Here is a 27784-nt window from a genome sequence, read left to right as displayed (position 1 = left end):
ATGCAACCAACTCTGCTGAGGGTTCTCACCCAAGTAGAAGATATGCTTATTGCATGTGTTAATCAAATCTTGTAAGTAACCCATGCTCATGGTGGACAATAAAAATATAGTGGCCACACAATAAGCTTCTGCTAAGATATACAAACAATTACAAAGTATTTACCAAGTAAAATTGATCAACTAGATGTCTTAATAGTTCAAAGACTAAATACAAATGGGAAGCATTATGATTGCTATGTTAGTAGAAGCCATGTTCACAATGCACTCTCATAAAAGATCAAATTTTACCCTTACTACAAGGATGTTGAAATTGATGGCTTAGCATTATCATTTCTCCCTACTTGCAACATAGACATTTCAGAAATGCTTTGTACAATTGATGATTGCAGTGAAAAAATAGATTCAACAAATGCTCCACTTGAAAACCCACCATGTGATATAGAAGGCAAATCTCAATATTTAACATCATTTATGATGAGCTTGCTGAAAAAATATCATCAAGTATAGATCATTATAGATTCTTTACAAATAGAACAAGGACCAACTGACATGGCAACTTGACCACCCATAAGTTCAAGCCCCATTAATGAGTACACTACTAAGGGTTTGTTTGATGTGCATTTTCCCACTCTTTTCCCAAATTGTACTACACTACCCATACAACCTCAAGCTAGATAAGTTAAAATACATGACTATACAATGCATCATATGCATTTCATGATAATATGTTTGGCCAACATCCACACTTTACATACTTCCTCTTGAACCTTATGATGTGTCATCACAGCCAGTCTACTTTAACTATTTTTATTAAATGAAAATTTGAAGACAATACACCATCCACCATTGAAGAACTTCACCCCCACTTAACTAGCCTACCTAAAAATCAACTAGAAAAAGAACTTATGCACTTTGCATCTACTTTATGAGAAATGAGAGCATTTTGGAATACATGTCACATAGAGTTGACAAGTTTGATTACCCAAATAGGTTCCCCAACATTTTTCTTTACATTGAGTATGGAAGACACTAAATGGCCTGATTTGCATAGTGTTCTTCCACAAAATATTGCATCTTAATTTATTTCCAACAAATAATGCATTGACAATGTGATTAAAAACCCTCATACAACATCACTATATCTACACCAACAATTCAAATTTTTTTGTGAAGAGATAATTGAGAAGCTTATGGGGGCAACTAATTATTGGTATCATTTAGAATGGTAGGGAAGAGGGTTTATACACATACATGGTATCATTTAGGTGAAGAATGCCCCAAATATGGACTCCCTTGATTGGGATAACCCTGTCATAGTAGAACAAGCAAAAAATTCTTTGAAAAATATGTCACAACTATGAACCCTCACTCAAAATCTAAAATAGACATCATGCAACAAAGAGTTGGTTAATCATGTACAAAGGCACACTAGATGTACTAAGAGAGCATGCCTACATAAGAAAGGTAATAACATACAATGTCTAGATACAAAGCCCCATTGAAAGAATGTCAACCATCATCACTACATTGTGACAAATCTAAACACACATCCTTTGAACCAACTAGAAATGATAATAGGTTGAATATCCTTAACCCTTAGATGCTAGCACTATGGAGAGAATATATAGATTTCCAACCTATTACATCTTGAGCTTTGGTTCTCAAATACATTGCCAAATATACCTCAAAAGGTGAAAATAAATTTGAAAGATGTGTTCAGATTTTCGGAAGAATTTATTCAGATTCAAAATCAGATGAGAATGTTGTTAGAGCATACCAAAAATTTATGGCTTGGATTATTGCTGAAAGAGACATTAGTGCACAAGAAACATGCCATATGCTTCAAAAATTACCTATTGTTAATTGCAATCGCTAGTTTATGTCTTTGAATGTGGGGAGAAAAGTGTTGCACCATCTTAAACAAATAATTGATGGTAGCATAATAGAATCTAGCTCCATATAAGCCTGCATGGAACATCCAATTGACCTAGAACTACTTACACTTATTGAATCAACAAGATCATACACATATGTTGCATCTTAGAAATGAGACAAATGGAGAATACAAAATGAACCAACAACAATAAAAGTATTTCCAAAAAGAATAACTATTCCAAAAGAAGACTTTAAACATTTTGAATCCTTCTATTGGAGTGAACCTCTCCTCTACAAACATTTTCATTAGATCCACATGGATATAGGCTTGAATAAAGAAGACATTATGAGACATTGAAATCAGTTGAGTATAGAATCGTATAATGTTTGGCATGTCGAGTAGACTGATCGGGTTGAAGATGTCCTAGAAGAGGATAACAAATCAGATGGTGAGATGGATAAGCATGATTTGTTGCAATATAAGGAGTGGGAATTTTTGTCCTAGTTGGGCTTTGCCCATGGTTATAACTTAAATTATCTTGACATGTTGGGAAAACGTGAATCTAACAACAACCACCCATGGGAAGAACACAATGTTCCTTTGAATTTGCACAAGCATGCCATTCAATTTATACATAGAAGCAAGATGGTTGGATTAGTTCCTCACTCCACCTCTATCTCCACCAACAACTGTAGTTTATCACATCATCAAAAATTGCACTTTCTATTATTAGAAACCACTCTATATCTATTTTCTCCATGCAACCTTTATACATGGTCATACAAGGAACTGTTGGAATTGTTAAATCGTACTTTATTACTTCATATAGAGCCTTCGTTCTCTTTTTAACACTTTTGCAAGATGTAAAAAACCTCATACAATATTATTAGAAAGAAAGAAGAAGCACGTTTGTATTTAATGTCGCATACAAACCAGATTTATGAAGCTTCTTCTACAAAAAATGGTAATGTTAACATTCTAAAAAATTTCATTTTTCATTTATTGGTTTCTTTTTTCATTTCCAAAGTAATCCATTTCTTTTATCTATAGATTGACATTTATTGAATTCAAAGAAAGTATTCATGCACAAAAAAAAAAGATCAAAACAATTTGAACTGTGTCAAGTTACATATTTAAAGCTTTTACTATTTGACTAAATTTTTAATTTTATACAATTGTTTCGTATGTACACCGTGTTATTAATTAATCTCATTTTCTTTTTACATAAATATTTTTTCTTGCTAGCCAAGAATTTGACTCCAATTATTTTGTTTTTTCCAGAAAAAAAAATTATTCCATAAATTGTACAATTCCTACCAACTCTTGAATTGGAGGGTCATATGTTAAGTAAAATATCAAGTTGTACAATTTAGACAGTTTGTCATGTGTATATGCTCCATTCTATATAAAAACTTAATTCTATGCTATCAATTTTAAATCCTTCTTTGAATTACACCACCTCTACAATTTTACATTTTTAATAATAAAAACTTAATCCTATGCTATCAAATATAAATATTTCTTTGAATTATACAATATCTTCAATTTACCTTTTCAATAATACCTATCAGTGTATCCCTTGCACCTCCTTCTGGTGCAAGTGCTAGTAAATTATTATTTTTATTACAAATATTTTACAAGATTGACTATTAGAAAGACAAATGAATGTACATAAATCCTCACCCAAAAGTGTTAAAAAAAAAAAAGATAAGTATGCATTGACACTGATGCATTTCTTTCCTAAACATCTTAGTTTCCATAGAAAACACATGATTAATGAATGGATGTAGCTATCCTCCCTACAAATTGCACCATTGACTAAATTTCAAAAAAAGGAAAACACAATAATCTTTTTGAGATTTTCAACATTTGATCTTAATGATCTATATATTTTGTGATAAAAAATAATAAATTTTTTGAAAAAATTTCTCTGTCTTTTCGTGAATTTGATAAAGAATCATGTTTGACCATTTTTTGTCTTTGGTGCATTTTGTCTGAAGATTAGCCACCTTAATGAATTTTCTATAAGGATTCAAATGCAACCATAAGTTTTGAGAAATAAATATATTGAGATCCATCTCCTAAAACACTATAGCCAAAGACATTTTACCTAATCAGCACAAAAAATGAAAGCAAAAATAAGTGGGGTATTTCAAGGCACATCTAAAGGCGGATCATAACTTGAGGTCTATTTAGGGCAAATGAGTTATTAGATCCAACTCTCATCATTTTTTATGTTGACTCCATGTCTCTCCCTTGATATAGTTTCTAGATAGACTCAACCTCATATCTCTCAATCTTGATTTTTTCTAGAGCTTCAGAAACTCCAAATTCATAAGAAGGGACAATTTCATGAGCTTCAGAGGACTGGTTTGATTGGGAGAACTACCAATGTCAACATGACCTTGGATGGCGATGTTCTCACAAAAATCTTGGGTTGTATGGGGAGAAAATCACTTGCAAAAGTGCCATGTTTCTCCAATTTTTTGGTCCATTGCAAGTAAAGAGAGTTTGTGGGAAGATGTATGCTCCCTCCCTTGACCTTCCACACACAACCCACAACTCAAACATCTCATCTCTTAGGGGGATGAATACAAAGATAAGAAAGAGCACAGATAGACATAGGCATAATTGCAAATATCAGAAAGTATAGTGTGTAGGCATAATTGCAAATATCATATGGTATAGTCTATAGGCATAATTGCAAATATAAGATGGTATAGCATGTGTGCGCATGTGTATGTGTGGGTATGCATGTTTGAGAGGGAAGAGAGAGTTTTGTAGAAGTGAAAAATATATAAAGATAAAGGCAACAAAAGTGAAAAATTGAGTCAAAGTGAGAGAGGGAGAAAGCAGAAAGATTGGGAGTAATGGGGAATTATAATTGAATATGGGAATACAAAAGTGATAGATGCATAATACAAATATAAGGAGTAATAAGATAGAGGTCACATAGTGAAATAAAGAGGAAGATAGAAATAAAGATAAATAGAGATATATATGCATTTTTATATATAAAGGTGGAAATAGACAAAGATAGAAAAACATAGGTATAATCATATATATTAAATAGAGTCTAGTATATTATAATATATTTAAATATACTTGTTTAAAAAACAAATTTAATAATTTATTCATCCAATCATTATAGGACTTTCCCTAGTGGAGATGTTCCAAGTCACGCATCATTAATTGACACAATAGAGGTAATTACTAATATACAAGGATAGCTTATCAATATTTTGTATGTCCTTGCATTATCATAAATTCCAATGATTACCTCAAATTTTCTTGCAACAGGTAGATTACATTCAAGGAATTAATGGTAGATTACAATAAAAAAAATTAGATATTAGGTTAAGACCTAACTTTCATGAGGTTATTATTTTTATTCCCTAATCACTTATCAAATATCAAAACACAAGGCCTTCCAAAGATCTAAGTCATGCAACAATTTTACTTTCCAAGAATAAGAAAATAGAAATATAGATTTACTACCAAATCATAAGAATCTCTCTCAACTTATCTAATTATAAATAATGATCCAAGAGAGATGTCCACCAAATAACCACGTAAATCATGAAGAGACCCAATAAGCTTTATCTCTCAAGAAAGAGCTTTGGGAGAACAAATTAATAATTAACCATAAGAACTAAGAAGAATAAACATTGAATTGAACAAGATTTTTCAACAACTTGATTGTGAAGTATCCAAGTTAGGTGCAAACATAGAGATAGAAAATGATCAAACTCGATAGATCACAACTAAAAATACTAAAACTAGAAAACAAGAAAGTAAGTTAAAAAAAATAGTTTTGGTGACTAAAGATAGCTAATGACTCAAGGATATTCATGTATTATTTGTATTATACAAATAGGATTCTTCCTATTAGAAAAATTATTAAATATATTAAATATAATTCTTATATATGATATGATTTATTATAATTTAAAAAATACTATTTATAATCATATATCATATTATATTTAATATTTCTTTTTAATAAAATATAATAGATAAGTTTTTAATATGATTATATTATAATATTTTACAATTAATTTATCTTATGTAATTATAACATGTAAATTTTGTTTGGTAAAGGAGGATTAACTGGGGCATGATCAATAAAATGTCAATGTTGTTAGGAAGCATGGATACACTATTATTGTTCTCCCATTACTACAATAGAATCTAACGGTATCTATTTGAAAGGGATTTTGTCCCTCTAACAAGTAAATATGAATTTTATACCTTAATTGGTTATTAGTACCATTATCCTTCTCTCAATAAGCCAATTTCTTAACCTTTCCATCCTCGAAGGTGCCCTTATAGAAATAAATTCAAAATCATGTTACATAGTGGATAAAAATATCTTTTTGAAATGTGATGAAGATGCCAAATAGTTAGGATAATTTTGTTGTTGTTTTTGTAAATTGAGAGTTTGTAATAATTTGATATTGTAACAAAAAGTATTTTTAAAATATCCAAACTATTTAATAATTATTGTACTAGAAAAATAAATAAATAGATAATTTTTCCATATTAATGCTATAAATAGAAAACAAAATGAATAATAATGTAAAGCATTTATATTTTCATATTCAAAATTTTTATTACAATTAAATTAAACAAAGGACAAGATTGACATCTAAGTTGAATTTTAAGATTCCTTTATGATTGTATTTAAATATTGATAAACTCAATCACTAGTATCATAGTAAGAAATGAAGCCAGGTCTAATATTTTTGTATATGAATATATATTCACATTCAATTATGAATAAATATGATATTTTATTTTACACATGAAAAGTTTCTTACTTTATATATTAATAGATACATTTATTTTTAAAATATAACAGACATTTTTATGTATTTAAGTGCAAATAAATTATTTATATATAGTACAATAATATTATTAGAGAGAAAGAAATTGAGATACAAACAACTCTACCCTTCCGTGGCCCACAAGTTGTAAGAAAGACAAGACAGCGCAAACACCGATGCTTCTCATTTCTAATCATCTAAGTTTCCCTAAAAACCGTGTGATTTATGGAATTTAGAAAGAGTTCGATGCTAATCTTATATAATATTATCGAAATCGATTGTCTAAACACAAAGATAAAGCAATTTAGACTGATCGGCACAATAAACCAAGCAAAATCCAATGGCCTCTTTTGCGGAAGCGAATTGCAAGATCCACTTTTCTGTCCTTTCTCTCCTGTCATTTTTTTACATCGGTGAGTCAATGGTTTTTAATATATTCTACAAAGACACACAAAACTCATGTTTTGGAAGGCCATTTACTGACAAATCTCATGATGAGAGGATTGGTTTGATTGGGAGAAGCATCAATTTCGACATGACTTTGGACGATGATGTTCTCACAAAAATCTTAGGTCGTGTGGATGGCAAAACCCTTGCAAAAGCTGTGTGTGTTTCTTCACAATTTTGCTCCATTTCAAGAAAAGAGAATTTGTGGGAAGATGCGTGCTCCATTCGATGGGCTTCCACAAAAAACCCACAGCTTAAAAATCTCATCTCTTCTTCACTAGGCAGCTTTAGAAAATTCTATGCAAACAGTTTCTCTGTTATTAATGATTTTGATGAGGCCTTTCAGAGTCATTATGAGAATGATGGTAGCATGGAGACACATAAATCTACTGATTTAATGTGGGCTGTGGATGTGCAATATGAAAATAAACCCATCTCTTCAAAGATAGTCTAGGGAGTTCCTTACGCAGGCAATTGTCCAGGGTGGTTCCTTCAATCTCCTTTCCAAAATGACATCATTAATCTTGAAGATGAGATGGTTTGTAAACAATTATGTCGGTTGATGAGATGGGAAAAGAGGGTGAAATCTAGAGGCAATTGATGGAAAAGAGGGTGAAATCTAGAGGTAATAAGCAAGAGAACAGGGGAGGCTGCAAATCTTTCAAGTTGGAATCCCATGGCTGAGCAGAGACAACCGACTTCAAGAGTGAAATTTGTTGTGTGCTTTGGCAGCTACTTATTACTTGCTGTGGACGTATTGCCATGCAATGTTGTAAAATGTTCTTTGAGATGAAGTGTAGAGTTTTATCAAGTGGTGATCAAGCCAGTTTGAAGATGAGTGAAGTTAGCATCCGCTTGGAAGACATGAGCGGAAATGATGTAAATGGAAGCAAAGGTTTGGAAATCTTGGACATAGCTCTACGTTACAGTAGAATTAATAGCCGTAATAAGGTTTTGGAATTTTAGAAAAAAGGCTTGACAGAAGGGAGGAATTTCAAGGAAGTTGCCGTACCAACAGAAGCCCATCCAAGGAATGTTTGGATCATAAGTTACATCATTGCACATGTTTCATTTTATTATCTGAAATCCCTCCTTCATGTCATGTTAGCCAAGGATTAAATGTTCTCTTTTATTATTTTTGTGCAAATGTTGATCAATGAGTAGGATTTGTCTGTGCCTGTCGGATTCGATTGATTTTTCTTTTGTGAAAGTTGTACAGAGACTTGGGACTAGCTTGTTCTCAGCCTTAACAATTAGTGTATGGAACAAGAATTTTGAAATTAATGCATGGGGGTCTACGAAAAAAGAAAAGTTGTAGAATATATATGGTGTTGACATCTCTGGATTGAAGGGAAGGTAATTTCTCTACAATTGTCTCATTTTCGCTCTTGGTAGATTTCATAGGTTCAAGGACAGGTGACACAGTTGGTTTTAAAAACCGCCAGTAGAGCTCCCTCATTGTAAATTCAATTTTCATTTTTGTTTTTGTGGCATCGATTTATATTTACTTGTTTGAACTTTAATATGTCACGCTGGATTCCAATTCATTTTCAGGGCTTCGATTTATATTTACTCGTTTCCAATTTTTGGTACAATGAGCAGTAGTGGCTCTATAGTTGAGCTTATGAAGGCTTGCAAGATAGGGAAAATTTGGTGATTTATTAGAATTTTTTGAAGTACTTCATGGAGTATACTCTAGTAAGGGAAGTCCCATTTGATTACATTATGATAGATGAAGACATGGGAAATATTTTTTTTTATAGAGTGCTACCAATATAGGAAAAAGGTGAACCAATTAATTTTCATTGATTGAGTATGCATGACTACATGGCCTCTATTTGTAATAGCTTTCATACAACTATTGGTGGGTGTTACAAAGAATATTCCATATAAACTATAGATAAAATTGGGCCACATGTAGCATGAACTATAGGTTGACTAAAACAGATAATAATATGCAAATTTCTCTTTGTGAAGTTCGAATTTGCATGCATGAAGAATATGAAAAATCTTTATATAATAGTCTAAATTCTATATAAAAGCTCTTGTTGGAAATGACCATGGAAGAGGGAGCAAAACAAAGGTCGAGAGAGATGGTTTGAAATATTTTCCAAACAAATCAGAGACAATGATGGAGATATAAATGAAGTTAATTCAATGAATTAGCAGATGAGCTACATTGTGATTTGTATTTGCAAAGTTAGTTGTATTCATCAGATAAACCTGTTGTTACTTTCTAACCATTGTATCAATTAAAATCCTTTAATGAAGGTTGACCTAATAGTTATTTATAAAATATTTAATCAAGATGACATTCTAATGGAATATTCTTAAGTCCTCTAACAAGGCTACTCATAATAGAGTGATTAAATCCTTTAACATGGTCACAGCTTATAGTGTGTATTGTAACCTTTGATAAGTTTGGCTTCTAATAGAACTTGCTCCAAAAGATCGAAAATTGTGTAGCATGTTACTTGTCGTATTTTTTCAAATTGGGTTTCTACGTCAAATCTTGGCATCATACTTGTGCAAATATTGTTTGAAATGTTTTACTATTTAATGTTTATCATTCTCTAAGTCAGTTACTATTGGGACAATGAACTACATTTTACTAAATATTAATTTTTTATAGAGACAGAGCTATTAAAAGAATAGATCTAAGTTGTTTGAGGTATTTAAAAGTTGAATTAGTACATTTGGACCTAATAATAACTTATTCACCACCGACCCTCTCCCCCCCACCCACCTCCCAGTTATTCTAAAATCATTCTAACAATTCTATCATGCCATGAGAAGAAATTCTCCTTGTGCAACTTTCTAGTATCTCTCTCTTACTCATATTCTAATTTGTAGCTCAAGTTCCCTTAAACTTATTTCTCCAAAGACTGTGCTTTGGTACCAATTGTTAGATAACTGAGACTAGGGGTGAATTAGTTATCCTATAGTCGCTTCAAACACTTAAGTACTAATCATACTTCATAAATATAAAAAATAATAACTCAATGATCTTATTCAGCTACAAAATTCAATTTTGTAATCAATTTACACCAAATTTTTAACTCATAGTTTCTATTATTACCAAGTATCAGTAATTAATCTTAGCTTTAATAGCTTTACTAACTTGTAATGATAAATAAATATTATGAAAAATTAACTTACAATGGAAAAAGGTTCACACAATTGGAACCAAGATTTTAATGTGGAAACCTTGTAAAGGGAAAAATCACTTAGTGGCAACTCAAATAATTTCACTCTTCAAAAGTGAGCTTGGCAAGGACCAAACCTTGTCAAATTCTTACATACACATTATTAATTTCACATAGTTAGAGGATTTACACAGAAAGGTCATCTAGACGTTATCACTCCTTGATCTTGTCTAAAGAGTGACCTGATCTAAAGGACTTACATACATTAATAATCAATGTTACCATATAGGATTTCACAATCTTGTTACATCCACTTGATAAAGTTATTTTTAGGGTACAATTATTAGAAAGTAATAGTTCAAATGATATGTTTGGTTTAGCATTACCTTGGTTGTTCAAATCTCTATTCTACTTGGTCTCTTTTTTATCTCTTTCTTTTGGCCCATTCACACCTTTACTCTTTCACTTTGCACTTAACTCTACTTGATCTTCCTTATATTCTGCTAAAATCACCTTGCTTCTTACAACTTCAATAATGTCACACTTTTATTTACTTTATCCAACAATTCCACCAATGATCAACAACCAATAACTTTCTCAAACATCTCCTTAAATAGTAGTCTCTATTCTCCCAGAATTCTCTAGGTTTTTCCACTTAATCAGATCTATAGATTTCATATTCATTGAGTTTAGTCACTTAGAAAATATAAATTTCATAGAAATTTATGTTTATTATTATCTTTTTTCAATCTTCATCATTTTTTTCTAGTCATAGATCCAATAACATAATTTGACTTTAGGATTGGAACATTCTTTATTTTCATTATAAGTTGGCTTCAGATTCCATCTTTCTAAACGTGTTCTTCCATTTGTTACTCAGTGAACATAACATTTTACTTGGGCAATACATCACTCAGTTAACACTAGACTTGCTTGATTAACACTAACCTTTAACTTACTTTGCCAACTACTCAATGACAATTGTAGTTAATCGGTGAACAATGTCTTTCTTCTTCTACCTTTTTTCTTAGTGTAGCTTGTATAGCTCATTACATTACAAGATTGCAGGATTTTAAAATAATCAAACCAACATTACGTTATCACTATCCAAGAAATTCAAGTAGTTGTTGAAGATCATACAACTAAATACTCTAACTTATCAACATACTTTCTTCAAATCATCTTCATCAATCAAATGATATGGCACTAATTGAATTAGAATAATGTCTAATCAACTAAAAATTGACATCAATAATAATATAACAACTAATATGACTGTTTCACATACATTCATAGAATTATTAGTTAGGGATACAAAAATTCGTACTAGTATAGGTCGACTTGGGTCAACCTATACTAGGGTTTTCCGAGAAGGGGTAACTTTGAGGTAAAAATCAACATAGATAAAAATGAAAGAAAAAAGACTAGGAATAAAAAAGAGTTGATGAACAACATATACATCCATGGTGCACAAGAAACCTCTAGAGATTAGGAGCTACAATTTCTTAAATTATAGGTTCTTATATATTAAGATGACCAACAAGTCTTAGCTAATCAGTTACTTAACCCACAAATTGAGGTTGTTAGCAAAAATTTGTAGCATGCATTACATGTCCACCTAAGGTGAAGTATGCGCAACAATGTGAGGATGTTAATTTGTTAAGAGCACTAAAGGTGGATTTCACAAATAAAGTAGAATGAGTTAACAACCGTCTCTAGCTAAAGTGGAACTATCCTACACAATGTGCTAAAATAAGATATAAACTCCTAATTTCCTACAATGGAATCCCTTATATGTAGTACATTATTCTAAGTAAATTTTAATAAATATTTGTTAATTAAACCAACAATAATCACCAACAACTTACCTATTTTTCTCTCTTGTTGGCATTTATTTAGGACTCTCCAAATTTTCCTTCTCATCTTAGTTTTAATAAGAGAAACAATTAATTTATGTCCTTTTCTGATTAGACCACTAACTCTTCCATAGTACCACATTTTTTCATTATTTGATTAGATATTTCTTAAAGAGGATGTACTATACCTTCTCAAAAAATGATTGAATAGTGTTTTTTTTTCTTTTTTTTCTTACAAAGCATTACCTTGTGTTGATTTTCTTGTATTTGAGTACCTCTCCACCCCAATGATTTAGGAATTATTATTACCTCAATATTAATTTTTTGAGACATTTCCTTGAGAAAATATTCTTTCTCAGTAGTCGTTATTTGAAAATCCTATTTATTGATTATTATATAATATTTTCTCCATATCCAAAGCCCCTTGATTTTTTTTTTTAAAATTAATTAAATATCTTTACAACCCTTCTAAGATTAAAAAAAATTAAATTTAAGTGTATTGGGTTTTTCTATTGACTTAATGTTTTTATATACTCATTCTTTACTCCTAAAATCATGTATTATTACAAGATCATACTTGGGAGAACCAAAGTAGGTTTAAGGGTCCCATGACACAATGGTAGTTTATCTAATCCTAACTATACATGTTGATCTAGAAATTTGGATACTAACTCAATTTTATTTATATCAACTTTTGTGATATTATAAATTATTAATGGCTTAAATAAAAAGGAGGCATCCTTTCTTCTCCTCCTTTATTATAGACCTAAGAATCATTCCCATTTCTCTTTCTCTACCACTAAATCTAATAGATTGAATATCTTATGACATTCATTTTCCTTATTTGAAAGATGAAATCCAAAATTCTAAGGTTTATATAATGATGTAATTCCCTCTATAGTTTTAATAAAAGGACGAGGATAAAAGCCTCAGTAAATCTTCTTTTCAAAGCCTCTATTTCATATTGAATCTTCTTGAAAGCTAAAAGTTGATTTATCCCTTTTTCTATTTCAAATTACTAAGGGGATTTATCCATAATATATTTGTTATGAATATGACCTTCTTTCCTAATTACATCAAAATTTATCTTTACCTTATCCTCTACATCTAGAAGTTTTTATTTAACCTTATTAGAATAGTTTATTTCCAAATTCTCTAATGAGAAGCATGAAACACAAATTGATCCAATATCATTATATTGAAACTTTTGTATTCATTTTCTTTTTTGAAGTGTTATGTTCTCATATGACAAGAAGGGCCTTCTTTTCCATGTTTTTTCCTTGCATCATTTTTATTTTCTTATTTGATGATTCTCCATATATTGATTGTGAGATCATAAGGCATGTATTTTGACTAAGATAACATCTTCCTTTCATGCATATGCCTTAATTTTTTTATGAACCCTTTAATTTACAATCTCCTCTATTAGAGTTGCGGCATTCTCCTATCCTTCTTGAACTACCAAAACCTTTGCTTCGACGGATTTTTCCTGTCAATCTTAGTCATGTTAAAAAAATTCTCCAAATCCCATCTTGTTATTGTTGGGTAAAGAAGGATTAAGTTCTATCCCTAGAGAAATGATGGAAAAAATAGAGAAATTATTAAGGAATATGGTTACACCCCTCCTATAGGCATTGTTGAGTCTAATATTTTGCATGTTGAAATACATTTTGTGTAGATTCCATATTGGTTTAGTGCCTTGAGAGAAAGAGATCTAATACCTATACCTTAATTTCTTACTAGTACAAATACCTTTTTTTCTTCCCTGAATATGAATAAGCCATCCCCCGAGCTTTCCACCCCTCAAGGAACTCATGTGTATATAAATTAAAACAAGTTCAACATACTAGATAATAACTTTTCACAACTTGTGAAGAGATGGAAATTATTAATGGAAGCATTATTTTGAAAAATTAAATATTTATAATTAGTTCATATTCTAGTAGAAAGTATTTTGCAATTGTTCAACCTATTTAAAAATGATTGGGATGAAAAAATTAAATAAATAAACTAATATGAATGTTAAAAGCTCAAGCTCATGAGGCTTTTATATATTAGTATTACAAGTAGAAAAAAAATCTATAGCAATGTAAAACTTATGTTTCAAATATAATTACAATTATGAGATAATAATCTATTCCAATTAGACAAAAAGGACAAGGGAACTGTAAGATTCCTTTATAAGAATTTATAAACATTTATAAGTTCAACCACTAGTATCATGCCTAGAAATGAAGCAAGTCTAATTTTAGTAAGTGGACATTTTATTGTAATTACGGAACACACAATAATACATGATAATGATATATTATAATTAAAAAAATACATATTTTAGTTTTAAAATATAACATTCAAGATTCTTATATATTTAAAAGCAGATATATTTTGACTAACATCAATTATGTATTTTATTTTTATTATAAATTATTTTTACTATTATTTGTTTATAATACAACTATCTATTACAATTATGAAAAAATAATCTTTTACAATTAGACAATAAAGACAAGTGAAGTGTAAGATTCCTTTTCGAGGATTTGTCAATATTTATGAGTCAAAACTAATGTCATGTCTGAAATGTAGAAAATCTAATATTTAAAAAATTTGACATTTTATTTTAAATATGATAGAATAATATATCCTTATGACATTTAAAACAAAAAACTTACTTTATTTTTAAATAAATATATTTATTTATAAAATATAATATTTAAGTATTTCCAAAGCAAGTAGACTTTGACTAACATTGATTAAGCTTTTTCATTTTATAATGAATTAATTAATTTATAGTACAAATATATTACAAGACTCGATATTAGAAAGACAAAAGTCGACGTACATACACCCTCCCCCACAACTTGTGAAATAAAGCATAAGACAAATTATTTTACCTCCCCTAGAAAATGCGGGATTAATGAATTTTCCAAAGATTCAGATGCAAACCCTGAGTTTTGAGAAATAAGTTTGTTGAAATTGGCCTTCGAAAACACCGAAGCCAAGGCAATTTGACCAAATCAGCTCAATAAAACAAAGCGAAGGCAACAAACATAAGGGCGCATTCAAAAGCAGACTATAACTTGTGGCCGTATTTGGGAGAAGCGAATTATTACAAGATCTAGCTCTCATTTTATAATATCCACTCCCTGGTTCTACCTCAATATAGTTTCTGGCATCTCACAAACTCCAAAGTTATAAGACCAGTTTCATTGGGAGAAGTACGAATTTCAACATGACTAATTTAGACGATTATGTTCTCACGGAAGTCTTAGGTCGTGTGGATAGCAGAAAACTTGGAAAGGCGGGATGTGTTTCTGCATAGTTTTTCTCTATTTCAAGCCAGGAGAGTTTGTGAGAAGATGCGTGCTTCGTTCGTTGGCCTTCCACACAAAACCCACAGCTTAAACATCTCATCTCTACTTCACTCGGTGGCTTTAGAAAATTCTATGTAAATAGTTTCTCTGTTATTAATGCATCCACTTCTGATGAGGCCATTCCGAGTCATTATAATCAGCATAATGGTAGCATGGAGGCTCATGAATCTAGTGATTTAATGTGGGTTGTGGATGTGCATTATGATAATAAACCTCTCTTTTCCAAGATCGTGTCAGGGGTTCCTTCAATCCCCTTTCCAGACTGACATCATTAATCTTGAAAATGTCATGGATACTCATGGAGATGGTTCGCCCCCAATCATGTCAATCGATGGGGTGAGAAAAGAGGGTGAAATATGGAGGAAATTGAGGGAAAATATAAAGTTGAGCTGGATTCTAATCAACAAGAGGACGGGGCAGACTGCTAATCTTTCAAGTTGGATTCCCTTGGCTGAGCAGAGACAACCGGCTTCAAGAGTGAAATTTCTTGTGCAAAATGTATCGTTGAGATGAAGTGCAGAATTTCATCCACCAGTTTGAAGATGAGAGAAGTTAGCGTCCGCTTGGAAGACGTGAGTGGAAATAATGTAAATGGAAGCAAAGGTTTGGAAATCTTGGACAGAGCTTTGCGTTACAGGAGAATTAATGACCCTAATAAGGTTTTGGATTTGCAGAGAAAAGGCTTGAGAGAAGGGAGGAATTTCAAGGAAGTTTTCGTACCAACAGAAGCCCATCCAAGGAATGTTTAGATCGTAAGTTACATCATTGCATGTGTTTCATTTTATTATTTAAAATCCCTCCTTGGTGCCGTGCTAGCCAAGGATTAAATGTGCTCATTTCTTATTTTTCTGCATATGTTGATCAATGAGAAGGATTTGTCTGTTCTTGTTGGATTGCATCAAATTTTGTTTTGTGAAAGTTGTACAGAGACTTTGGACCAGCTAGTTCTGAACCTTGAAATTGGTGTATGGAACAAGAATTTTGAAATTAATGCATGGTGATTTACGGAAAGAAAATGTTGTAGAAAAATATATGGCGTTGACATCTCTGGATTCCAGGGAAGGTAATTCCTCTACAATTGTCTGTTTGGTCTTGGTGCATTTCATAGGTTCAAAAATAGATGGCACCGTTGGTTTTGAAAACCGCCAGCAGAGCTCCCTCATTCTAAATTCAATTTTTTGTTTTCTTCAAGGCATCAATTTATGTTTACTTGTTTCGACTTTAACATGTCACTGGGGATTCCAATTCATTTTTAGGGCCTCGGTTTATATTTACTTGTTTCCAATTTTTGGCACAATGAGCAGCAGTGGCTCTATGGTTGAGTTTAACAAAGGCTTGCAATATAGTGAAAATTGGGTGATTTATTACAATTTTTTGAAGCACTTCATTGAGTATAATCTTCAAAATTTTAAGGTGTTCATTTCTCCTCTAGCAAGGGAAGTTGCATTTGATTACTTTATGACAAATGAAAACATGGGAGTGATATTTTTTTATAGAGTGCTACCCAAATAGGAGGAATGTGCACCAAGTAATTTTGGGAAAAAACTCTTGCACCAACTGCACGACATGTGCTTTACTCCACTCAAACTGTTTCAACATTTCTTTCTAATGCATTTAATCTATTGTAGTTTGTGGATGATATTATTGTATTCCGTGGATGATATTATGAGTATTTGCATAGGAAAGTCTTCAGGAAAGGAATTTTTCAAAAGATGCTCTTCAAATTGTTTTTTAAAGAATTGTGACTTATGGGATATTCATGTAGATGTGGGAGGTTTTTTTATATGGAACTCGGTGATGGAGGGTCCTCCTTCCTCCACTATGTATGAGGAGCTTCAACTTCCTTCATACTTCTATGGTTTGATTTTGTACGGCCATCGACTTAGAGAAAATAAGACTCTCACGCTTTTAGATCATGATTGTCTACTTTTGAATCCATAACCCTTTACCCCTTGTTCTTAGGACAGACTGCTTAAACATCACACACTAAAGTCTGATTCCTATGCTAAAAGTGTTAAATAGTCAAAGTTGACTTATTTTTGCAAGCTTAATTTATTCCTTAGTGTGTGATGATTAAGGGTGGCCCTCCTAGTGTCCCTTGTTGAAATATCATGTATAAGTTATTTGCCCCTTGAGCCAAATGCCCATCTACCAACCTGATGGCCTGCACAACAGTCAGAAACATTGAATGTGGGTAGGTGAGTTCAAACTCCAAATGAGAGGGAAAATGTTTTTTCCAAGAGACAAAAGGAATGAATTTGATTCATTCAATAAAGCAAAAGGATTGGATCAATTGCAGAGCAGAGTAGAGAAGTACAAGAGCATAGAGCAGAGTATAGAAGATAGAAGGAAGCTTCATCACATGTTAGACCCCTTTTGTTATTCTGTAGTTCATATTGATTCGACCTATGAAGCAATGATTGCTCCAGGCATTGTTGCATGCAACCATTAGAGCTGTAAGTTGAAAGTTGAAAGTTTTATAAGTTTGAAGTTATTTATGATTTTTCTAGTCGAAGCTGAATGCTTCTAGAGTTTGTAATAGTATTTTTGAATAGAATACAAGCAAGCAAGAAAGAAGGCATACTTGGTTAACTGATGTCTTCCTTCTACTTAACATTACATCTTCTACATTTAAGATATCCATACTTGCAAGTTTTGAAGTTTTTCCCTCTAAATTTTAATGGCAGTCTATTATACTACTTACTTAATTTAGTCTTTGACTGGGTTCTATCACTGTTGTTATTGCTGAGCTCACTCAACATCCTCTACTATAGAGCATCACCTTGGAGTGTTGACTGAGCTCACTCAACATACACTATGCCGAGTGGCCCATAATGCTGAGTCACTCAACTTCCTTTTGTGCCAAGATTAATTGGCACCATCCTCTTGTCAGTTGGCACCCTCTTGTGCTGAGAAAATTTGTCACTTGGCATTGCCTGGTGCTGAGTGAAAGTTTAAGAGGTTGTGACCTATTTTTCACATGGTATCAAAGCTATAAGGCCCCACATCCATAGTGAGTTAGGGCATTTGTTTTTTGGGATATTCGACATGGTAGGAGATGCAAGAAAGATATGGCAGCAACCACCATCCTTTAATGGACAAAATTATGACACATGGGCAAAGAAGATGAAAACCATAATGGTTGCAAATGATTTGTGGGAGTTTGTATTAAATGTATTCAATGATTTTACCATCTCAATAGTATATGCTTCCCTCACAAACCCATAGAAGACTCAATTGAAAGTATCAAGGAAAAAAGATGCAAAGGCATTAAGTTTGATTAAGGTAGCAATGATAGAGACAATCTTTCTAAAGATTGCAACAACAAATTATGCAAAGAAATCATGGGACATCCTTGAGATGAACTTCAAGGGGATTGATAAGGTCAGAGTAGTAAAGCTACATTGATAACCTTTAGATGAAAGACAATGAACCTATTGTAGAGTTTAACTCACAAATCTCCACTTTAATAAACCAGCTCAAGTCAAATGGAGAAGATTATGTGGAGTAGAGGATTATGGAAAGGATACTGATGAGTTTACCTCAACAATATGACAATCTTGTTATGACCATTGAGGAGGCAAAAGACCTCACCACATTGACCATGGATGATTTGATGGGAACTCTACAAACCCATGAGCACTGGATAAACACATCAACAACAACCTTGCAAGAGCAGTCTTTCAAGGCTCAAGAGAATTCAAGAGGTAGGGGGAGAGGTAGAAATGGCTCCAATAGAAGCTCAAGAAGTAGAGGTCATGGAAGGAATGGTCAAAGGAATGTTGGTGCAGAAAACTCAAGAAGAGCAAGCAACCAAGAGGGAGCAAGCACCTCTAAAAATAACTCTAGAGGAGGTAAGAAGAATTCCAACTCTAACAAGAGCAATGTTGAATGCTACTACTATCATAAGTATGGACATTATGCAAGTGAATGTTGGGAGAAGCAAGATGATCAGTCAAAGTTGAATGCTAATGTGGCTAATGTGGATATGGGAAATGCAATCAATCCCACATCCTTCATCATGTGTAACATTGGTGAAGAAGGCAGCCCTGAGGTATGGTGCCTAGGCAACAGTTATAAAAACCACATGAGTGGTAATAAAAGTTTATTCTCCTTCATTGACAAGACTTTTAAGTCTGAAATTAAGATGGGAAATAATGAAACCATTCCCATAGTGAGCAAAGGATCTATCATGATCCACACCAAGCAAGGTGAGAAGAAGGAGATGCATAATATATATTTTCCCCCCAATATGAAGCACAACTTGATGAGTGTTGGACAACTCATTCAAAATAGATATAAGGTGCTTATGAAAAATGATAAATTTGTCATTCATGAGAAGGATGGGAGTAATAGATTACTTGCAATAGTTCAAATGACAAAGAACCAGATGTTCCCATGAAGATAGAGACATGTTTCTCTTCTCAAGTTAGTGCTACACCTCCTAAGCATTAATGTACAATAGTACATCAACAATTAGCTCTTATGAGCATGATTGAAGACCCTTGCAAGCTTTTGCATCTTAGGCATGGACATCTTGGCTTTGCTCATTTAAATTTCTTGTACAAGAAAATAATGGTAGATGGTTTGCCAAGTTTAGTAGATTCCTATGACAAGTGTGAGGCTTGCATTTTGGGTAAGTAACATAGGCTTCCCTTTGATTCTAGGTGATTTCAATCCCAGGACATGGGTGTATTTTTTAAAAGTGATTTCAATCCTAGGACATGGGTGTATTTTTTAAAGAACAAATTTGAGGGATTTGACAAATTTGTAGAATTTAAAGCCTTGACTGAAAAAGAATGTGGACACTATGTTAAGGTCCTTAGATCAGATAGAGGAGGGGAGTATACCTCTAGTATGTTTTTAATTTTTTGTAGGAAAAATGGCATAAGAAAAGAGCTTATAGCCAGTTATACTCCACAGTAAAATGGAGTGGCTAAGAGAAAGAATAGGACCATTGTTTAAATGACACTTGAAGCATGATGAAAGACAAGGGATTCCCCATTGAATATTAGGGAAAGGCTATAGCAATAGTAGCATTCTTGATCAATAGGTTTCCTACAAAGTCAGTTCATGAAAAGATACCTTTTGAGGCATGGTAAAGGAATAGATGGACAGTTGAACAATTGAGACTATTAAGATGTGTAGCATATGCACATGTGCCTAAAGAAAAAAGGCAGAAACTAGGTGAAAAAGGTGTGAAGTGCATCTTCATAGGGTGCAACTTAGAATAAAAAGCCTATAGGCTATATGATCTAATTGTCAAGAAGATCATCATTTCAAGAGATGTGGAATTTCTTGAAAATTAGTCATGGAATGGCTCAGTAGATCAATCCTCAAGCACTTCAAGTATAGTGCCTACTATTGAAGAGGAAGAAGATGACATTGGTGATTAACAAGAAGATGGAGCAGCTAACATGGATTGCAGACAAAGGAAAAATGGGAAGCAACCCTTAACATGCTGAGCAATAGCTCCAAGTATCTCAAGATGACCCTGAGCTAGTATGCAAACTAGTAGCAGCAACAGTACTAAAAATTTAGATCACACTCTTGTCTCCCTATTGACAAGAAAAACTAAGAGTCTACGGGAAACATACCAAGATGAAAGGTATGATGAAGATTATGATGAGAGTGTAAATTTTGCATTATTCTCTCATAGTGATCTAATTTATTTTGAGGAAGTTGTGAATGAAGAGAAATGGTGTAATGCCATGGATGAGGAAAAAGATGCAATTGAAAGAAATGAGACATGGGATTAACTGCTTTGCCTCCCAAGAAACAAGTAATTGAAGTGAAATGGGTTTACAAGTGCAATGCTAAAGGAAAAAATAGATAGGCATAAGGTACATTTAATGGTCAAAGGTTATATGTATTAGTATGGAAGAGATTATGATGAGACATATACCCTAGTTGAAAGAATGTAAACCTATGTGCTATCATAGCAATTACATCCCAACACAAATGGAAGGTATATCAAATGGATGTGAAGTCCACCTTCTTGAATGGTGTATTGAAGGAAGAATTTTATGTGGAGCAGCCACCTAGTTATGAACTTGCAAGTGTAGGACACAAGGTGTATAGATTGAAGAGAGCTCTATATGGGCTCAAGCACGCTCCATGGGCATGGTACAACAAGATTGACTCATATTTGATTAGAAATGTCTTTAGCGAAAGTGATGGTGAGCCCACACTATACACCAAGACAAAAAATAGTAATCTATTTATTGTTGTGTTGTATGTGAATGACTTAATCTTCACTAGAAATGATAATTTCTTAATTGGTAAGTTCAAAGAGACTATGAAGAATGAATTTGAAATGATAGACCTAGGTCTCTTGAAGTACTTTTTAGGCATAGAAGTAAAACAAATGCATGATAGCATCTTCATCTCTCAAGAAACGTATGCAAGGCAGATTTTAGAGAGATTTAAAATGCATAACAGTAAAGCAACCCCAACACCAACAAAAGTAGGTCTGAAGTTGAGCAAGGAAGATTACAACAAAAGTGTAAATCCAACACTATACAAGAGTATGATTGGAAGTTTGATGTATTTGATTGCAACTCAGCCAGAGATGATGCATGCAGTAAATTTGATTTTTAGATTTATGGAAACACCAAAGGATTTCCATTGGCAAGTAGGAAAGTGATCCTAAGGTATGTGAATGGTACCAAGGGATTTGGGATTTTGTATACTATAGAAAAAATTTTCAAGTTGGTTACATGGATAGTGATTGGGCTAGAAGTTTAGATGATAGGAAGAGCACTTCCAGATACATGTTTCATATGGGATCGAGTGCAATTTCATGGGAATCCAAGAAGCAACCTATTGTTGCTCTATCTATAGAAAATGTTGAATAGATAGCAGAAAATGCAACAACATGTTAAGCCATTTGGTTAAGCATGATCTTGACAGATTTGAATGAAAGGAAAGAGGATAGGACAAAAATCATTTTTGACACCATCTCCTTAATTGCATTGTCAAAGAATCTAGTCTTCCATGGAGAAGCAAGCACATAGAGATCAAATATCATTTTATCAGAGAGTTGGTGGAGAATGGAGATATCAAAATGGAATTTTGCAAGTCTGAGTAGCAGCTAGAAAATATATAAAATTTTGTACACCTAAGAGAGTGTCTTGGTGTATTTGATTTGGATCAAGAGTGATCCTTGTTTTGTTTGGCTTGGGACAAAGGGGGAGTGTTGAAATATCATGTGTAAGCTATTTACCCCTTGAGCGAAATGCCCACCTATCACCTTGACAACCTGCACAATAGTCAGAAACATTAAATGTAGGTAGGTGAATTCAAAATTGAAATGAGAGGGAAAATGTTTTTGCCAAGAGACAAAAGGAATGAATCTGATTCATTTGATAGAGCAGAAGGATTGTATTAGTTGTAGAGTAGAGCAGAGAAGTGAAAAAGAATAGAGCAGAGTAGGAAGTTGATCAACAGATCAAGTTAGAGTTTAGAAGACAAAAGGAAGCTTCAACACATCTTGGACCCTTTTTTTTATTTTGTAAGTTCATATTGATTTGACCTATGAAGCAATGATTTCTCCAGGCATTATTGTATGCAGCCATTAGAGCTCTAATTTTAAAGTTTAAAATTTAATAAGTTTGAAGTATTTTAGGGTTTTCTAGTTGAAGTCGAATGCTCCCAGATTTTGTAATAGTTTTGCTAAATAGAATACAAACAAGAAAGCAAATTGGTTGACTCTTATATTCCTTCTATTTAACATTACATGTTTTACATTTAAGATATCCATACTTGCAAGTTTTGAAGTTTTTCCCTCTGAGTTTTAATGACAATCTATTATATTGCTTACTCAATTTAGACTTTGACTGGGATCTATCTCTATTGTTACTATTAACCATCACCTTGCAGTGGTGACTGAGCTTACTTGGCATCTTCACTACTGAGCTCACTCAATATACATTGTTCCAAGTTGCCCTTGGTGCTGAGTCACTCGACTTCATTTTGTGTCAAATTTTCTTGGCTCCATCCTCCTGTCACTCAACACCCTCTTGTGCCGAGAAAATTTGTCACTCAACATTGCCTAGTGCCAAGCAAAATTTTAAGAGGTTGTGACCTATTTTTCACATCCCTCATGGAAAAAATTTGTACAAAGATGTCTATAATGATGACCAATAAAATGAAATAGTTCAAATTAAAAATAAACTACATGGTTATATAGCTAGCACAAAGATCTACAATGTCATGTAACCTAATTTTATCGATGCCCAACCATGAGGAAACATGAATGAGAGCACATTAGAAAAATCTATCATTTTTAATATATTTGCTACAAAACATGTCTCAGACCAGTTTAGAGACTCCAACCTTTGGGTTGGATCCCCAAGGAAAACCAAGCCTTAATCTTGGTAGAATCAAAGTTTTAAATAGTGTGTGGACGTAATAGTGTATGCATGCTATTTAAAGAATTTTTAAAATTAGGCTTACATAGTGTGTACGTGCTTTAGTGCACACACACTCTTTAAGCCTAAATTTTAATAGAGAGGGAAGGAGAGAGGGTAGAAAATGAGAGCATAGAGGATGGGGTGAGAGTAGGAGATGGGAGAGGGTGTGATAGGGAGAGATGGAGCGAGAGAGAGAGAGAGAGGAGAGAGAGAGAGAGAGAGAGAGAGGAGTAGGGGATGGGAGAGGGTGTGATAGGAGAGAGAAGATGTGTGAGAAATATATAGTAAAATAGAGTAGTGAGAGGGATTTAGCTAGAGAAATATGGAGATGAAGATCAAGATAGATACATGATATATATATATATATATATAATATATATATATATATATATAATATATATATATATATATATATATATATATATATCAAGAGAGAGAGGAGTAGGGAGGGGTGGGGGAGGGAGATAGAGAGAGTGAGAGTGAGAGGAGAGAGAGAGAGAGCGAGAGAGAGAGAGAGAGAGAGAGAGAGAGAGAGAGGAGAGAGAGAGAGAGAGAGAGAGATGGGGATGTGAGAGAGAGCAGGGTGTGGGAGAGTGGGAGATGGAGAGAGAAGGGGATGTGAGTGAGAGAGAAAGTAGGGGATGGGAGAGAGTGTGAGTGAGTGAAAGAGTGTAGGGGTGGGGGAGCAAGATAGAGATAGAGAGAGAGAGAGAGAGAGAGAGAGAGAGAGAGAGAGAGAGAGAGAGAGAGGATGGGATAGGAAAAAATAGATTTTTAACATAGTAGGGGGGAGAGAGAGAGTAGGGGATGCAAGAATAGGGGATGGGAGAGTGAGATAGATATAGAGAGTAGGTGATGGGGAGAGGGTGGGATCAGGAGAGATAAAATTTTCACATAGAAGGGGAGAGAGAGAGTAGGGGACGAGAGAATAGTAGATGGGAGAGGGTGGGATACAGAGATATAGATTTTTCACAAAGTAAGGGAGAGAGTATGAGATGTAGGAGTAGAATAAGGGGGGGGAGAGATAGAGGGAGAGATAGAGAAAGGAGATAGAGAGAGTAGGGGATGGGAGGGAGGGAGGGAGAGAGAGTAGGGGATGAGAGAGTAGGGAATGGGAGAGAGAGTGAGAGAGAGTAAGGGGTGGAAAGAGAGTAGGAGATGAGAGTGTGTGTATGGATGAGAGAGAGAGTAGAGGATAGGAGAGAGTGTGAGAAAGAGATAGTAGGGGGTGGGAGAGTGGGAGAGAGAGAGTAGGGGATGGAAGAGGATCAGATAGGGAGAGATAGATTATTCACATAGTAGTGGAGACGGAGAGAGTAGGGGATGGGAAAGAGGGAGGGAGGGAGGGAGGGAGGGAGGGGCGGTGGAGAGAGAGAGAGAGAAGAGAGAGAGGAGAGAGAGAGAGAGAGAGAGAGAGTAGGGGGTGGGAGAGAGGGAGAGAGGGAGAGAGAGTAGGGGATGAGATTGTGTGTGTTTGTGAGAGAAAGAGTAGGGGATGTGAGAGAGAGTGGGAGAGAGAGAGTAGGGAGTGGGAGAGTGGGAGAGAGGGGGGGGAGAGGGAGAGAGAATAGGGGATGGGAGTGTGTGTATGTATGAGATAGGGAGTAGGGAGAGAGAGAGAGAGAGAGAGAGAGTAGGGGATGAGAGTGTGTTTGTCTTTGTGTGTGTGTGAGAGAGAGAGTATGGGATGGGAGAGAGAGAGAGAGAGAGAGAGAGAGAGAGAGAGAGAGAGAGAGAGAGAGAGAGAGAGAGAGAGAGAGCAAAGGGTGGAGAGAGGGGAGAGAGAGAAGGGGATGTGTGTGTGTGTGTGTGTGTGTGTGTGTGTGTGAGAGAGAGAGAGAGAGAGTATGGGATGGGAGAGAAAGAGTGAGTGAAAGAGAGTAGGGGGTGGGAGAGGATGTGATAGAGAGAGAGTAGGGGATTGGAGAGGATGGGATAGAGAGAGATAGTTTTTAACATAGTAGGGGGGAGAGATTTAGAGAGAGAGAGAGAGAGTAGAAGATGGGGAGAGAGGGAGAAAGAGAGGGCATGGGAGAGGGTGGGATATAGAGAGATAGATTTTTCATATAGTAGGTGAGAGAGTATGGATTAGATATTAGGGGATGGGGGTGAGAGAGAGAGAGAGAGAGAGAGAGGAGAGAGAGAGAGAGAGAGAGAGAGAGAGAGAGAGAGCATAGGGGATGGGAAGTGTGTGTGTGAGAGAGAGAGAGAGGAGAGATAGTAGGGGATGGGAGGAAGGGAGAGAGAGAGTAAGGGATGGGAGAGAGAGAGTAAGGGGTGGGAGAGATAGATTGTAGGATATGGAAGTGTGTATGGATGAAAAAGAGAGTAGGGGATAGGAGAGAGAGTAGGGGTGGGAGTGGGAGAGAGAGAGTAGGGGATGGGAGATGGTGAGATAGGGAGAGATAGATTTTTTACATATTACGGAGGACAAAGAGAATAGGGGATGAGAGAGAGAGGAGTAGGGGATGGGAGAGAGGGAGAGGGGGAGAGAGAGACAGAGGGGGAGAGTGATGGGAGAGGGTGGGATAGGGAGAGACAAATTTTTCACATAGTAGGGGAGAGAGAGACTAGGGGATATGGGGGGTAGAGAGAGAGAGTATAGAATGGGAGTGTGTGTGTGTGAGATAGAGAGGAGAGAGAGAGTAGGGGATGAGAGTGAGGGAGAGAGAGTAGGAGACAAAGAGAGAGTAGGGGATAGGAGAGAGAGAGAGAGAGAGAGAGAGAGAGAGAGAGAGAGAGAGAGAGAGAGAGTAGGGAATGGGAGAGGGTGGGATAGGGAGATAAATTTTTCACATAGTAGGGGAGAGAGAGATAGAGATAGAGAGAGTAGGGAATGAGAGAGTAGGGAATGGGAGAGAGGGAGAGAGAGAGGGAGGGGATTGGAGAGGGTGTGATAGGGAGAGATATATTTTCACATATTAATGGAGAGAGAGAGTATGGAATGAAGAGAGTAGGGGATGGGGGGGGGAGAGAGAGAGAGAGAGAGTTGGGGGATGTGAGGGAGGGGAGAAGAGACTAGGGGATGAGAGATAGAGTAGGGGATGAGGGAGATAGAGTGAGAGAGAGAGGGGTGGGAGAGAGATAGTAGGAGATGTGAGAGTGTGTGTGGATGAGAGAGAGAGAGTAGGGATAGGAGAGAGAGTGAGAAGAGCGAGGGTAGGGGGTGGGGAAGTGGGGGGAGAGAGAAAAAGAGAGAGCAGGGGATGGAAGATAGTGGATAGGGAGAGACAGATTTTTCACATAGTAAGGGAGACAAAAAGAGTAGGTAATGAGAGAGTAGGGGGATAAGAGAGAGAGGAGTAGTGGGTGGGAGTGTTGGAGAGATGGGGGAGAGAGAGAGTAGAGGATGGTGAGTGTGTGTTTTTGTGGGAGAGATGAGAGAGTAGGGGATGGGAGGGACGTGTGTGTATATATGAGAGAGAGAGTGAGAAAGACAAAGAGAGCAGGGGTTGGGAGAGTGGGAGGGAGAGAGAGAGAGTAGGGGATAAGGGTGTGTGTGTGTGTGTGTATGTGAGAGAGAGAGAGAGAGAATAGTAGTTGAGAGAGAGAGAGAGTAGGGGATGGGAGAGAGAGAATGAGAGAGAGTAGGGGGTGGGAGAGAGAGAGAGAGAAGAGGATGTGATTGTGCATGAGAGAGAGAAAGCAGGCAATGGGAGAGAGACAAAGAGTAAGTGAGAGAGAGTAGGGAGTGGGAGAGTGGGGAGGAGAGAGGAGAAAGATAGAGAGATAGAGAGAGAAGGGTATGGTGAGAGGATGGGATATGGAAAGATAGATTTTTCACATAGTAGGGGGGAGAGAGAGGAGAGAGAGAGAGAGAGAGTAGGGGATGAGAGAGTAGGGGATGG

The 27784-nt window shown here is 34.9% G+C and overlaps 1 protein-coding gene and 1 pseudogene across 1 annotated transcript; both read left to right on the top strand.

Annotated features, from left to right (window-relative positions):
- Nucleotides 1-7237: 7237 nt before the first annotated feature.
- On the top strand, nucleotides 7238-16035 carry LOC149531302 (uncharacterized). The gene is made up of 4 exons (XM_089808320.1): nucleotides 7238-7561; nucleotides 7882-8100; nucleotides 15315-15449; nucleotides 15760-16035. The coding sequence occupies exons 1-4, from the start codon at nucleotides 7238-7240 to the stop codon at nucleotides 16033-16035; spliced, it is 954 nt and encodes a 317-aa protein (XP_089664446.1).
- A 519-nt stretch (nucleotides 16036-16554) lies between these two features.
- Nucleotides 16555-27784, top strand: part of LOC149531301 (TMV resistance protein N-like) — a 78001-nt pseudogene continuing 66771 nt past the window's right edge.

Source organism: Cupressus sempervirens, chromosome 11 (assembly GCF_028749045.1).
Source record: "Cupressus sempervirens isolate cs-2001-9-10 chromosome 11, ASM2874904v1, whole genome shotgun sequence".
Classification (NCBI taxonomy): Eukaryota; Viridiplantae; Streptophyta; class Pinopsida; order Cupressales; family Cupressaceae; genus Cupressus; species Cupressus sempervirens.
The sequence above is the reverse complement of the archived record's forward strand: the minus strand, read 5'-3'. Positions and strand labels throughout refer to the sequence as shown.

Bases quoted from the DNA above. Each gene is read 5' to 3' on its own strand.
- LOC149531302 (XM_089808320.1), top strand. From the start codon at position 7,238: ATGACTTTGGACGATGATGTTCTCACAAAAATCTTAGGTCGTGTGGAT. The intron at 8,101-15,314 runs GTTTTGGAATTT...ACCTCAATATAG, and splicing joins GAATTAATAGCCGTAATAAG to TTTCTGGCATCTCACAAACT. The intron at 15,450-15,759 runs GCGGGATGTGTT...AGATCGTGTCAG, and splicing joins ATAGCAGAAAACTTGGAAAG to GGGTTCCTTCAATCCCCTTT.